The sequence below is a fragment of the Salarias fasciatus genome, chromosome 17 (genome assembly GCF_902148845.1).
Source record: "Salarias fasciatus chromosome 17, fSalaFa1.1, whole genome shotgun sequence".
In the NCBI taxonomy this organism is placed as follows: Eukaryota; Metazoa; Chordata; class Actinopteri; order Blenniiformes; family Blenniidae; genus Salarias; species Salarias fasciatus.
Genome location: NC_043761.1, coordinates 18,762,946 through 18,778,685, shown reverse-complemented (window position 1 = coordinate 18,778,685; position 15,740 = coordinate 18,762,946). Strand labels below are relative to the sequence as shown.

Here is a 15,740-nt window from a genome sequence, read left to right as displayed (position 1 = left end):
GGCCCACCTGCGGCCTGGAATGGCGAACGGTGTCCACAACCCAGTGGGACAGGCGCTGCCTGGAGAGAGCAAAGCCCTTACCAGGGTCTCCATAGAAGACCACTGGCTGGCCAGATATTGCCACATCTGCATAGCAGCCATGCAGCATCCCAGAGTTGTAGCTAGCACAAGAGCCCCAGCAGGCCCCCCGGGTCATCCAACATTGAGTGAGTCACATAGATTGGAGGTTTGCAGCCCCGAAAGCACCCTAGGAAGGAAGCAGCATTCACAGCATGATGCCCGCCCCATCCGGATGCCACCGGAGACATGCCAGGAAAATAGACAGAGCGTGCAGCTCCCCCACATGCTCCGCCGTGGTAATGGCCAGCAGGAACGCCGTCCTACGCAACACCCACTGCAGCCCCGCCACTGCCAGGGGCTCATAGGGAGGCTGACTTCCACAGATGCAGAGCCTTCCACAGATGCAGGTCCCAGGCGGGCAGCCGTGGGGCTCTGGGGGGGGGAGCTTCACAGCCCCCCTGAGGGAACCGACACCGGAGTGTGGCCCCCAATCACGCCACCCGCAATGCATGTATGGCTGGCAGATATTGCTGCCACATACACCCTCAGGGTGAATGGGGACCGGGCTCCATCCAAAAAGACTGCAGAAGTTCAGGACCATGGGGACTAGGCAGAGCAGTGGGTCCTCCCCAAGGCCGCTGCACAACTGTGCAAACAAGCTCCTCCAACTACCATAGAGCCGCCTGGTAGATGGTGCCCTAGCATTCAAGGTGGTCCACCCAACAGGCTCCGAACAGCTACTCAGCAGCAAGTCGGGCCCTCAGTTGCCAGGACGTCGTACTACCAAGCCCATGAAAGCCAGCCTGGGGCTGTGCTTGAGAGAATGGACAGCCGTCCAGCGGCACCCTCGTTGCTCTACCATCGGAGCAGTACCAGGCCAGAAGAAACAGCAACATAGAGAAGCCGAGGAAGGAGGCTTGTGTCACCCGCACAACCAACCTCAATCACCCGCGAGCAAGCCAGTCCGTAGCCCCCCATCCGCCTGCTCACCCGGCGGAGCGACTTTACTTGCAACAGACCAGAAAGACACGCAGCGACCAGTTGCAAGAGGCGGCTGGCCTCCCACATCGCAACATACATCACAGGCTAGCTGCTTAGCCGAGCTTGCGACCATACGCCGCCACACTCCTCGCCAACCGCGGCAGCAGCGGCGGCACCTCGCATGGCGGGGAGCACAAATGCGGCTTCACAACCGTCAGAAGCACAGTATCACACCGTTGCTCACTTCTTACAACCCCAAGTAAAGGCCTTTGTATGTTTCTGCGTTGCAGCGATCCAGAACCTATGCCGTCAACGCAGACCCTATGCTAGGGCTTTGACGCGCACCTCCCAAAAATCCGAACCCACGTCTTGTCGACACGTGGTGACGTGAACTTCAAGGGTTGTGATTGGTCCGCTCAGAACCTAGTTTCCGGGTCTTTATGTAATATCCAGTTTATCGAAGCCCTATGGTTCGCTCCAAAACAAGACCGCCTGTGCAACAACAATTGGAGTAACGTTATCTGTTGTTCCACATTGATGAGCTCCAGCTCCAAACACAACTGCTCTGTCGCCATTGTTGCCTCTGACTGACCGGAAGAGAAACAACAGACCCGCGAAGAGCCACCCACAAATAAACAAAGACACAGCAATGCCCGCCTAGCGGCTTGGCAGTGAAATTACAGAGGAGGTCATTCCCTTGACGCAGAAGCAAGATATGCTCAGTGACAGCGTAGGGTTGCCGGCGTCGGTACTTTGTCACCTTGACGGAGAACCGTAAATCAGGCTTAACACCAACCACGCTACAACAGCCGCGGTCGTGATGCAAACAAACCCGGGGGGAGCGAGCCGTAACCCCCCCATCAGTCATGAAGAGTAGTAGATTCAGCAACCTCACCGTCTGCCCGGAGGTTATGAATGAATCTCTCACCGCAGGCGACACTGCCTCAGCATTGCCGAGTAGGTGAACGGGACTGCAACACGTCACAGCCTTTGGAGGGCATCAGCAGCTCGATCTACACGTTCACCAGGCTCCCAGTGATGGTGTGTCATGATGCTGCACAGGCACGTCCCGTAGTCCACAATGTGTACGAACTGTACACATGAAGAACAAAGGAGCCGATCCTGGGCGGAGACCTGAACTTATACAGTTCCTGGGTCACCCAGGGGTCACAAGTGATGTTGGTATGCATACTCGAGCTACCCATGCGCGAAGGGAACATTCCAGTGCTTTAAGCACCGCCTCTGGCAAATATGCTCATATTCCAGTTTTTAAAAACCCAAATATTACCCCTGGGTTACTCCTTTTCTAACCCAAATTTCTGTTCGTATAAACGGAATATCGGATCGGAATATCCCGGTCGAAAGGGACATTAAATACTGTTCTGCACATACTCTATCTGCAAGGATTCTTCGTCTTTTGAGTACAGGAACTACTTGTGATACAGTTTAACTGCTGCTAAGTAAATAGAATGTGCGGAAACAATCATTCAGGTCTTTTCTTTCACTGAAAAAACGGTGCACCGCATCATTGAACATATTACCACATCTTGCCGCTAACACTCTTTTTGTCACAACATGCAGAGAGAGCCTGCGGGGCCCTTCTTCTTCTGTGGTGTCAGTGTAAAATAAGGTTGAACATGCATGCAAACAGCACACCTAGTGGCAAGAAGTGCAAATGCAGTCATGATGTCGTCTGTGCACTGTGGTTTGAATGTGGATATCCCTGATCATGTAAATAGCAGTAACTCTGTGTGTTTAAGCATGTAAACAGGTTATTCCAAATGTTTCAGAAACTGGAATATTGACCTTAACCCGAATATTGACTGCATGTAAACGTAGTCATTGTCTCCTGGACATGGTGCAAGTATTGATAATTACTGACTTCCTCTTTCAGCCTGTGACTCAAGCTGTACAGCAGAATTTTATACTCTAAATACAACCTGGACTCCGTACACCGATGAAAACATCCTAGTTTACTTAAGTTAAAGTAAGGCAGCCTTTTTGCATAATGTATTTATGTTAATGATGAAAGATTGCCCTTTATTTAAATTATTTTGTTATTTTTTACATGAAAAATAGGTGTTTCGTGTTTTTTGACTTCATATTTTTTACATGAAAACTGGATGTTTACAAGTACAAATGTGATTTTTGTTGATATTGATTTCACAGATTCAGTTAAGTGAAATTGACTTCTTCTCAAATTCATTTTCCTTCAGTATACAGACCATATCTAACATTGCATAGCAGATGGGCCTGCCTGATTCAGTTCCTGAAATCCTGCAGATCCCATCTTGTAGCGCTCCGATGACCAATGGTTTCACTCGGTTAAAATTTTACAGGCCCAATCAAGGAAAAGAGATGGGAGCTGCTGGAAGAGCAGAAGTGACAAGAAAACGAGTCAACAGTGGGAAGCGCCTGAAAGTTGGAAAACAATGGCGGCATGTGCAGCGATCTCCGTGGACACGGCAATATCTGCAGTTTTATAAGAAATCGACTCGATTTCTTCTTTGAAAGAGGAGCACAGAACATCACTTCAAGCCTTTTTGTCAGGAAACGATGTCTAGTGCTTCTCAGCAGCAGCGCATGTAAGCTACGTCGTACCGTGGCGTTGAGGTGGATTGGTCTGTGTTGCGTGTGTCACGTGTCAGTCAGAACGGTCGTCCAATCTTCTTCTTCTTTGGTTCGAACAGTCGTCCAATAGACAGCTACTGATTGTTTTGAAGGTCCCACCTCTGAAATCAAATCGGCAGAGCAGCTACCCAGAGGGACTTGTGAAATATTTCCGTGGCGGACATATGAAACTGTCCATCTGGCGTGTCAGGTTAGACTATATTCACTTTTAACTCTAAATAGAACATCTACCGAACATGTTCACCTGAAGTTCTTTCTACTTTGTGTCCCTTTCTTGAATAAAGTTCATGTGTCATCTGAACAAAATGTTCCCTCAAGAGAATCTTGATTAAATGATCAGTATGTGAACTGAAAAACAAAAGAACATTCCACTACACTCACATTGCATTTAAATATTGATGATACTTTACTTGAAACATAATCTAAACATGAACATTAATTTCGAGCAGAGATTATGTTATGTTTTTCTTCTGTTGTTCTCATTTATTAATTTTACTCATTTGTTTTTAGTTTTTTTCAACTGTGGTAACTTGTGGAATGCACTTTCAATTTTGTTTTGCTCGTACAATAAAAACAACCATTCTATTATTTTTGCCACATAACAGTTATGCCACCCCTCCTCTCAAAAAATGTTTTGTCAGGCAGAGTTGCTGCTTTTTAAAAAGGAATAATTCCTTCAACAGAATAATATGTTTTATGTGAGCAGATGCAGCATAAGCTGCTAATTTATTCTTTGACTTAAGAAGCTCACCGGCTACATAAACACTCTGAATGCGCAAAAGGGAGAAGCTTATTGGGCGCAAGCACGTAGAACCGCCTTACGAAACCAGCTCGTCAGAATGATTGACAAACAGACCCACCAGTTATTTAGGTGATCCACCCGGAAATCAAAATCCTGTATTACACCTTTAATCCCTTGCTTGTCGCTGATTTACTCAAATTTAAATGGAGTTTATGTGGTAAATAATTAAAGACAATGTTGTGCTGTTTAGGAATATTGCAGATTGTTTCACTTTCACACTGCTGAAACAACCCTTTCTTTGTTGTTGTAATATGGTGTTGCTGCCTTCAAATACATCAGCTGTTTAAGAAATCTTACAGAAGTTAGTCTATGACTGTCCATCTCTCCTTCTGTCTATCCTTGCTGAACCTAAATATTTCCATGAGTTCACTCTGTTTTCTTTCTAAATCAATATTCAGCAGGTCATGCAAATTCTTGATAACTGGTGTTCATTCATTATTCCATCAAGGATTTACTATGTTTATCGAGACTGACCAGATGGGATGGTGAAGATCCAGCTCCATCTTCCCCTCCCCTTAAACATTGGACGTCGTATGGACGTCCAGATCATGTCCATATTGCGTCCATCCGTCCAAGACCAATTATAGACCTATTTTGGACGTCAAAAATAGGTGAGGTATTTGGACGTCTTATCGATATCGACCCAATATCGACATCTACATGCGGTTGAACATTTTGAGTACTGTGAAGTTTTTGCAATAAAATCTGTTTAAAAAGAATTGGATTGTGATCATAGTTTCCTGTACCCGTGAATTTTGCTGTACCTTGGCTTGTCAGCAGGTTGGATGCTGTCTTTATGCATTTGGAGTTAGCATCTGCTGGTGATTGATTCAAATGAAGTAATAGGAAAATAACCTTGGACGTCAAAAAAACGATAGTAAATGGTTGAAGTCGTGTCGTAAACTCACTGTGGATTCAACACTGAAATATCAACATTCTTTAGATGTGTATAATCATCAGTATTTTTAAAATCATGACTTGTAAAAATTTTCCTGAAATATGTCAGTTGAAAAGCAACATTATTTCAACATCCAGACAACGTTGATAAATTTACCATTGAAAAGTGTTTATGTGAATGTTAACCCCCCCTTGTATTTCTTTTTCTTTGAGTCTGTTTGTTTTCATTGTCTCGTAAAGATAGAATTATGTCTAACAAAAGAGCCGCCCAAGCGGTTAAATTTAGTTCATCAAATTGTGAACTTTTGAGAAACACAAAACAAACATTTTTAAAACCACCACTTTGTTTCGTGTGTATTGCACTGTATTTCAGGATGAGTAGTTTTCCGCAAAATAGTGGTCACCCTCCCGGTTACAGATGAAATATTCTGTAAACTAACAGCTCAACAGGTAAGGCTGAGGACTGCTGCACAGGAAGTTGTCAGTTCAAATCTCGTGTGTCACCCGCCTGTAATGAAATGCTGAAGTGACTGAAAGAATATGCCTGAAACTCAGACTTCAAACACAACGATTAGATTCTGGTCAACTTAAATTCAATTTAAATATTTTCCCCACTTTTTTGTGGCCCTTGTCTGAAGGCCCTGATGACGTCGATACCCGACGTCGAAATTACGTAAAAAAAAGACGTCATCTGGCGTTACATTCTGCACCTTGTGGGTACCTTGCTGGGACGTTCAACAATGACCTTAAAAAGACGTTGATTCGGGCAGGGCCGGCTCTAGGCATAGGCGAACTAGGCGGCCGCCTAGGGCGCCACGTCCCGAGGGGGGCGCCGCGGTCGTACAAGGGGCGCCACGACGCTCTGTGTTCCGTGTGCACCGCTGTGCAGCGGTCCGACGCACTGCGCTCCTCATCCTCGGCGCTGCCCAGCACTGATCGGTATTGTTCGGCATTGCTCCTCAGCGCACCCCCCCCCCCCCCCCCCAGCTCAACAAATGTTGGGACCGCTCGAAAAACACGCTCCCAAGGGGCGCTCGTCTCGGGCTCGCCTAGGGCGCCTCTGAAGCCCGGGCCGGCCCTGGATTCGGGCTTAAACATTGGACGTCGTATGGACGTCCAGATCATGTCCATATTGCGTCCGTCCGTCCAAGACCAATTATTACGGAGCCCCTAAAGGGACATCAAAAAAATTATTTTTTAGGGAGTTCTACGTGCTCACGTAAAGCTTTTACGTGCGCATGTAGAACTTTTACGTGCTCACGTAAAGTTGTTTACGTGAGCATGTAGAACTTTTACGCGAGCGCGCAAAAGTTCTACGTGCGCACGTAAAGCTTTTAAGGGAGCACGTAAAGTTGTTTACGTGAGCACTTATAACTTTTAAGGGAGCACATAAAACTCAGCTCCCGTCCGTACGCTCCCGTCCGCGCAGATTCCTCCGGGGACGCACAGCATTGGGTGTACACCGGTCGCACCTATACGCATGCTCCGGAGCGCTACATCAAACAAACCAGTACCGAAGTTAACATTGAAAAGTGAGTCTTTGAAGCCATCAGGCTGTAGCTTAGTCAATAAAAGACACCCAGGCCAGCCTCTCATTTATTAATCGATCATAAAACGGCACAAGGGTGCACTGCCATATGAAAGACGAGATCGGCATTTGTGCATATAGCTTCTTTTATATTTTCATGTTATATATAAAGTTAGATCTTGGATTTCTGCTATTATTCTTAAGATTCAAAATTATTCTTACTCTTTATTTGCACATTTCAATCGCTTTGTTGCACCCCCATGTGTGTTCTAGCCTCTGTAACTTGAAATTTCCCCGTGGTGAGATAAATAAAGTCTATTCTATTCTATTATTTTCTATTTATCAATATGATAATGGTATGGAAAGATGAAATCAGGTCTGACATCATGTACATAAGTTTGAGTCAGTGTGGATTTGCGGTGCAGCACAGAAAAACTGAATTATAAAGCGAACCTCAAACATGTCGTAAAACACAAGCAGCACATATTCAGTACAGATTCAAAAGTGATGTATATTTTTAAAAAAAACTAATGCTCTTAAAGAATATCTAATAAAATTTCCTCTTGTGGGATTAATAAAGGATTTTTAACTTTCAATAACTGATGGATCCTGCCACGGAGAGCGCAGTTTTAACAGTGCACACGCGCTGCTGCAGAGCGCACGCGCTGCTGCAGAGCGCATTTCAGACGCTCAGATCCAGCAGGGAAAGGTGCTGTTTAGCTCCGAAATGGTGTGTGACTTTATTTTGTCCTGTGTAGTTTTAGAAAATAGTGTCCTGGCTGATGGAGTTACTTTAGATGCACTGGTGCCATGAGAGGACTTGATGTAGGAACCAGGAGAGGCTCGGACTGGAGGCTGGACGGAGGAGACGGACCTGAAGAACCATGACTGAAATGTAAATATACTATAAGTTCAGCAAATGATTTATCTAATCAGTGATTTTATTCAGGAAAATAACTTAAAGGAGGTAGTAGAAGTAGTTAATGTAGAACTCAACAAGATAAAATAGTGGTTTGACAGCAACAAATTAGTTTTAAATGTCAAAAAAATTAATTTTATATTGTTTAATGACAGAGAAAATAATATACTAATAAAATAGATGGGATTCAAAGGGTACAGAAAACAAGATTTTTAGGTGTTATTATTGATAAAGACCTTAGCTGAAAGTCACATATAAATTATATTAGAAATAAAATAGCTAAATCTATTGCAGTACTACATAAAGTAAAAGCAGTTTTAAATCAGTCAGCATTACTTAACTTGTATAAATCACTAATTATTCCATATTTAACTTATTGTGTGGAAATTTAGGGGACGACCTGTAAAACTTATACACAACCAATGTTCATTTTGAAAAAAAAGGCTCTGAAAATTATACGTAATAATAGGAATAGAGACCTATCAAACCCACTATTCATTAAAGGTGTAATACAACATTTTGATTTCCGGGTGGATCACCTAAATAATTGGTGGGTCTGTTTGTCAATCATTCTGACGAGCTGCTTTCGTAAGGCGGTTCTACGTGCTTGCGCCCAATCAGCTTCTCCCTTTTGCGCATTCAGAGTGTTTATGTAGCCGGTGAGCTTCTGAGCTCGTACTTACCGATAGTGAGTCTAACATAATGAAACTGTAGCTGTTTCGGAAAAAAAAGCCTTATTTATGAGCGAGGCGGATCGCAGAAACTGTACAGAGCCGTGCACGCCGGAGAAGAGGAGATCGCGCTCGTACACTTCCGCGTTTTCTGGGAGAAGCAGGAGAGCCGGGCGGATGGTCTGGAGCATGCGCGTTGTTCAAAAAGTGAGTAACAGACGTGGGGCTTCGTCTTTTCGAGAAAATGTTGTATTATACCTTTAAGTATAATTCTTTAAAATTTGATGATGTAGTTGACTATAAAATACTTCAGATATTACATAAAGCTAATAGGAACATGTTACCAGGAAAAATTCAAGAAAGATTCAAAAAAGAACTTTGTTATAATCTAAGGGATTGACATTTTTAAAAACCAAAACAAAAATAATGGAACTCACTGTGACTGTTAAGGGAACCAATCTGTGCAATGCCCTTCAGAAAGAAGTGAAAGAAATGCGAACAATCACAGCATTTAAAAGAAATGTAAAAACTACATTACTGGAAAATTATGCAATGTTGGACACATGAGATTATGTGTCCAACATTGCATAATTTTATTCTGACAGAATGGAATTTGTTTTTGAATTTTGATTACAGATAATGATTGAAATTGGAGACGGAATATAAGCGGTTGGATAAAGAAGAGGTAGATAGAGAAAAAAAAAATAATAGGTGTGTGTAATGAGTGTAAAATTTGGTGAAAAATATTATGGTGTTTGTAAATATTGTGAAAATATGTAAAAATATGAACTGATGAAAGAAGAGGCAGACATAAGTTATTCTTCTTTCTGCTCTGTTTTCATTCATGTATGTATTACTTTCTTTTATGTATATTTTTTGTGTCATCTTTTGAATGAAAATAAATCTATAAATAAAATAAATAAAATGTGATGCCAGTAGCCCAGATATAATATATTAGCTGACGGAAGATTACATACAGACAGTGGACGTTTAGTCAAACATTTTATTCACACTTCGACATTAATTTGGTTCAGTGTATTATTGATTATTGGTTCCCCAGCCTGGTCACTATTGCAGTCAATGAACGGCAGATTTCTGTTTATCTTTCCAGGATCTCGGCCATGATGACGGCTGCTCTGGTCCAGCAGCACCGCTCGGTCCCGTGTCCTGCTCAGCACCGGTCCGGTACTGGGTGTGTGTGTGTTGGGGGGGCGGGGACCTGGCCATGGTGCAGCTGCTGTATGAGACATAAATAAACGAAACAATAAAAATATGAGCTGTGTAAGTGTGTCAGCCTCATTATTTGCTATATCAGGGTTACATGAATGGACCTATTCAAACCTCAGCCGGTGTCCGTTCGTCCAAGGTGACGCTGCTCATTGCGGCGTGATCTTCCTCCAGACAAAGTGTTTCTGTCCTCCTTTAATTCCAGTTTTTAGTCATCCACTGAGCCCCTCCTTATTTACCTCCACCTCAGACCTGAGAGGATCGATATCCAGAATCCGGAAAAGTTTATTTTTTGCCAAAATTGCGGGACTTCTGAACCATGAATATTGCCGTGCCATCCGCTGCCGGTGCAGCTGAATCAAGACCAGCAATCATGTTTGCTGTAGCGTTCTGGCGCATGCGTATAGCGGTGCAACCGGTGTGCACCCAACGCTGTGCGCAGATGTCTGCGGAGGGATCCGCGCGGACGGGAGCTTATGGACGGGAGCTGAGTTTTACGTGCTCCTTTAAAAGTTATAAGTGCTCACATAAACAACTTTACGTGCTCCCTTAAAAGCTTTAAGTGCGCACGTAGAACTTTTGCGCGCTTGCGTAAAAGTTCTACGTGCTCACGTAAACAACTTTACGCGAGCACGAAAAAGTTCTACGTGCGCACGTAAAAGCTTTACGTGAGCACGTAGAACTCACTAAAAAAAATAATTTTTTTGATGTCCCTTTAGGGGCTCCATAAATTATAGACCTATTTTGGACATCCAAAATAGGTGAGGTATTTGGACGTCTTATTATTACCCAATTTCGACGTCTAGATGACGTTGAAGATCTGGACGTCTAAATTAGGACCCAATGTCAACACCTACATGCGGTTGAACATTTGAAAGTCGGGGAAACTTTATGTTCCTTGATTAAAAATGTTTACCATCTGAACGAGATGAGGAATGACGTATTATGTATGGAATGGGTTTTGATGTATTTTATTTTTGTTTTATTTGAAGGGCAACAGACAGGAGTGGCTAGTGTGACATCACAAGTCACTTCTGGGTAAACACAATGGCTGTTGCCAAAGAACCGGCCACTTTTTTCACACTAACAGTGAATTTTGCTGACTTTCCAAAGTCAGTGAAGAGAGATGTAAACCCTTACAACTCAAACCGAGTTGTAAATGTTTCTGTGGGGACAGGTGGAAGTCTGAAAGGGAAAGTACAGGCTTCAATGAAAAACAACATTTACGAGGTTGAGGTGAGTAAGTGGCTAGCTAGCATTAACACGAGGGTGTCAGTCGTCGCATCATGCTGTGTAACTTAACTATTAATTAATTATCTATGTTAGAATCGGGTACTGTCTGTCTGCGGTTTGTGGACAACTTACAGTTTCTTCTAGAAGTGTCATCCAGGGAAATAATTTTAAACCAAACCTCAAACATGCCATAAAGCAGAAGCAGCACACATTCAGTACAGGTTAAAAAGTAAAAGAACAATAATGATAATTAAAAAAAAAAGCCCTTACAGAATATCTAATAATATCCCCCCTGTGGGATTAATAAAGGATTATTAACTTTGGATAACTGACTGGTCCATCCTGCCACGGAGAGGAGGCAGTTTTAACAGTGAGAGAAGACGCACAGCTGCTGCAGAGCAGCTTCAGATCCAGCGAGGGAAATGCTGCTGTTCAGCCCTGAAAAGATGTGTGACTTTATTTCGTCCTGTGCTGTTTTACACAATATTGTACTGGCCGATAGAGTTACTTTTGATGCGCCGGCGCCACGAGAGGAGCTGATATGGGAACCAGCATGGACCTGAAGAACCGCGACTGAAATGTAAATCAACTCTAAAGTTTAGCAAATGATTTATTTAATCAGTGATGTGATGCCAGCAGCCTAGAAAATAATATCAGCTAAAGGGAGATTAAATACAGACAGAGGACGTTTAGCCAAACATTTTATTTAGACTTCTATAAATTGTCGGGGGGCGCTAGTGAGCACCATATGGAGTAGGAGTGTTTAGCTTGAGCTCCTCGCTATGCTCTAACAATTTCGGTCAAAAAGCCTATTTAAAAAACATTTGAAGAACTATTTTGCACAATTTCTGACTTGTGAACTGTTCAAGATGACAAGGCCAAAAGCAGACCGCGGAAAGAAGTCGGATAAAACCCCCAATGACGAAGACGGACTTTCGCCGTGCCAGCAGGACGCTGCAGCTGCGGAGCCGGTAAACCTGACTGACTCAGCAAGTGTCCTCTCTGCAATACAAAATATGAGTAAAATGATGACTGATCGCTTTGATGCATTGGAGGCATTGATTGCATCCACCCAAGCTTCATTATTGAGCCTCGGGAACCGTGTGAAAGAAATAGAGGAAGCTAACTGTGAGTACGACCGGCGCCTCTCAGTGTTGGAACAATCTTGCAGAGAGTTGCGCTCAGAAAATGGGGCACTTCGCTCGAAAATGATAGACCTCGAAGCTCGCTCCAGGCGTCAAAATATCAAGATTGTGGGTCTCCCTGAACAGATTGAGAAGGGGCGCCCTACGGAGTTTATTACGGAGTTTATCCCGAAGCTTCTCGGTGCAGATAACTTTGAAAGACCAGTTGAAGTGGATCGAGCACACCGCGTGGGGAGGCAGCTACGCGCTGGAGACGCATGGCCACGCATAATGATTGCCCGGATTCATCACTTCCAGACCAGGGAGAAGATATTGCAGCTTGCCCGTCAACAGTTTCCTCTTCGCTTTAACGACAAGGTAGTTCATATTTTCCCTGACTACCCAGCAGAGGTGATGAAGGGGCGACAGGCTTTTGATGGGGTTCGTAAGAAGCTCCGGGATGCTGATGCGCAGACTGGCTTTATCTATCCGGCACGGCTGCGAGTGACCCACGGAGACATCGACAAAGTGTTTTCCACTCCGCGGGAAGCTGAAGTCTTTGCAGAGACTTTAACCTGAACGATGGATGTGTCTTTGGTTAAAACAAGCCTGGGTATGTGTTTTTCTTGCTCCAATTAATCTGATTAAGACCATTTTTTGACCATATTGATAATTGTAATTTTTGATTTGCAAGTGAGAGAGCCAAAGTATTAGTGGTAGTTTTGTTTGTTATGGACCGGCAACCCCTAAATGGTTTTTTGGGATACAGGCTCTCACTTAGTTTTGAAAAGTGGGACGGGGGGTGGGGGGTTATGTTCATTTGTGACTTTTTTTTTTTTTTTCTTTCTTTCTTTTCCAAGGGATGCATTCGCCTTCATTGCTGTTGCTTTAATTATATATGCATTCTCGTCTAGCTTCAAAAGGTGGCGGTATTACTTTTACCAGTTGGAATGTAAGGGGAATGGGTCATGTGTTAAAACGCACGAAGGTGTTCTCTCATTTAAAATCCCTTCATGCTGACATTATTTATCTTCAGGAAACGCATGTCAGGCCTTCAAAAGAAAAGTTACTCAGGTGTAGCTGGGCCAGTCAGATCTTTCAGTCTACTTTTTCCAGTAAAGCAAGAGGAGTAGCAATTTTAATACGTAAAAATGTTTCATTTAAACACATCTCTACAATTAGTGACCCAAACGGCAGGTTTATTGTGGTGACAGGCTACATTTACTCATTGCATGTTACACTTATTAATATTTATGCTCCAAATTTTGATGAAACATCTTTTTTCAGCAAAATATTAAATCTACTCCCCAGCTCCTCTGACACACGCATTATTATGGGTGGTGACTTTAATTGTGTACTGGATAGTTTCCTGGACAAGTCTGTTCCTACAACCCAATCATCTGCATCCTCCACGATGTTAAAGAATTTAATGTGTTCTATGAATTTAGTTGACATATGGCGACTGCAACATCCTACAGCCAGGGATTATTCTTTCTTCTCACCGAGACATAAATCATACTCAAGAATAGATTTTTTTATAATGGACTCCAATTTGATATCTAATGTGATATCCTCAAAGTATCACAGCATATTAATTTCTGACCACTCTCCAACTTCGCTGGTTCTTGATCTCAACCACCAAAAGCAACAATTTAACTGGCGCTTTTACCCCTCATTACTTTCTGATAAGTCATTTGATCAGTTTTTATCTGTGAAAATTTCCGAGTTTCTTGAAACTAATGATAACTCAGAGGTAAATGACTCCATACTATGGGAGACCCTTAAAGTGGTGATTAGAGGACATATAATTTCATTTGAAACTTGGATGAGAAAGGAAAAACGAAAACGTCTTTCAGGGATAGAAGCTCAACTTTTAAAATTAGAAAACTCTTATAGATTGTCATCAAATATTTCTTACCTACAGAATATTATAAAGTTAAAATATGAATACAATACAATTTTAGCTGATCAAGTACAAGGTCAGTTATTAAAATTAAGACAAAAACATTTTGAATTGGGGGATAAACCTCAAATTATTGTCCCGGCAACTGAGAGGTTTGCAAGCTAGTAGAACCATACATAAAATAAGGTTAAAAACTGGAGAAGAAGTTATTGATCCTAAAAGTATTAATGACCGCTTTAAGGAATTTTATCAGGAGTTGTATATGTCTAAAGCAAAGGGAAACATTTCCAATTGGTTGGGCCAGCTAGATCTCCCCAAATTAAGTAAGACCGCACAGGATGCCATAAATGCAAACATTACAGCTCAAGAAATTATAGATGTAATAAAGTCATTTTCTAATGGAAAGACTGCAGGTCCGGACGGTTTTGGCATTGAGTTGTATAAAAAATATTCTGAAAAGTTGGCTCCCCTTTTACTAAGGATGTTTAATCACTCCTTTCAGACTCACAAATTCCCAGATACTTTGTATGAAGCTAACATTTCATTAATACCAAAAGAGGGTAGAGATGAGTTGGAAGCCTCATCATTTCGACCAATTGCCCTGCTAAATTCTGATATGAAAATTTTTACAAAATTATTGGCAAATAGGTTAAACAAACACATAGCTTCTATTGTCCATACAGATCAAACTGGTTTCGTTCCCAAAAGGTTTGCTTTTTTTAATGTTAGAAGATTGATGAACATGATTTACCATAAATATGAAAGACATTACAAGGTTGCCGCCCTCTGTTTGGATGCAGAAAAGGCATTCGATCAAGTAGAGTGGGGATATATGTTGAAAGTGTTTGAGGAGTTTGGACTTGGTTCCAGATTTGTGTCATGGATCAAGTTAGTATATACTAAGCCCTCGGCATTCGTTCTTACTAACCGAGAAAAATCTGCCTCTTTTCTACTACATCGTGGGACACGACAGGGCTGCCCTCTTAGCCCTCTCTTATTTGCAATTGCCATTGAACCTCTGGCCATTGGAGTCAGGCACCATCCCCTTTTGAGGCCTATACATCTGGGGAATGTAGACCACCACCTTTCCTTATATGCAGACGACATTGTTATTTTCCTGTCACAACCAGAGCAATCTATCCCAGTATTACTTAGCCTCCTAAAATCATTTGGCGATATCTCTGGATATACAATTAACTGGCAAAAAAGTGAATTCATGTCCTTTGGCGCAAATCTTGATCCAAATTTTTTACACAGCCTTCCCTTTAAAATAACAGATAAATTAAAGTGTCTTGGAGTAGTCTTGCCAAATGACCCTAAATTAATATTTAAACTAAATTTTTTGGAAGGGGTGGAGAAGTTAAAAAATGATATAGATAAATGGCGTACCCTTCCTATTTCTATGATTGGACGTATAAATGCAATTTAAATGGTGTGCCTTCCGAGGTTTCTTTACCTCTTCCAAAATCTTCCAATCTTTTTGACAAGAAATTTTTTCAAATCATTAGATTCAATTATTTTACCATTTATTTGGAACTTTAAAGCTCACAGAATTTCAAAAGTACACCTATATAAACCAAAGGAGAAAGGCGGGTTGGGATTGCCATGCTTTTTACATTATTACTGGGCAGCGAACTTAAGAGCCCTGGTTTACTGGCAGGAAGATTACAAACCCGGAGTTTCGGCAGAAATGCCTTCGTGGGTGGCCATTGAGAAGTATGAAGTTCAAAACAGCTCACTCCCAGCACTTCTTTTCTCATCACC

At 42.5% G+C, this 15,740-nt stretch overlaps 2 protein-coding genes across 6 annotated transcripts in view; both read left to right on the top strand.

The window, feature by feature from the left end:
• LOC115403871 (interferon-induced protein 44-like) overlaps nt 1–15,740 on the top strand; it is a 391,401-nt gene that overhangs the window by 39,864 nt on the left and 335,797 nt on the right. The gene's annotated exons all lie outside the window — the stretch shown is intronic.
• Nucleotides 1–15,740, top strand: part of LOC115403851 (uncharacterized) — a 244,366-nt gene that overhangs the window by 53,410 nt on the left and 175,216 nt on the right. The window contains exon 1 of one of the 3 annotated variants that reach the window (XM_030112859.1): nt 8,662–8,696. The exons of the other annotated variants lie outside the window; for them this stretch is intronic. Within the exon in view, the coding sequence (XP_029968719.1) occupies nt 8,667–8,696 (30 nt within the window). The 5' untranslated portion in view covers nt 8,662–8,666. Of the gene's footprint in view, nt 1–8,661; nt 8,697–15,740 lie in introns of those variants that run through there. 3 annotated transcript variants of the gene reach the window in all.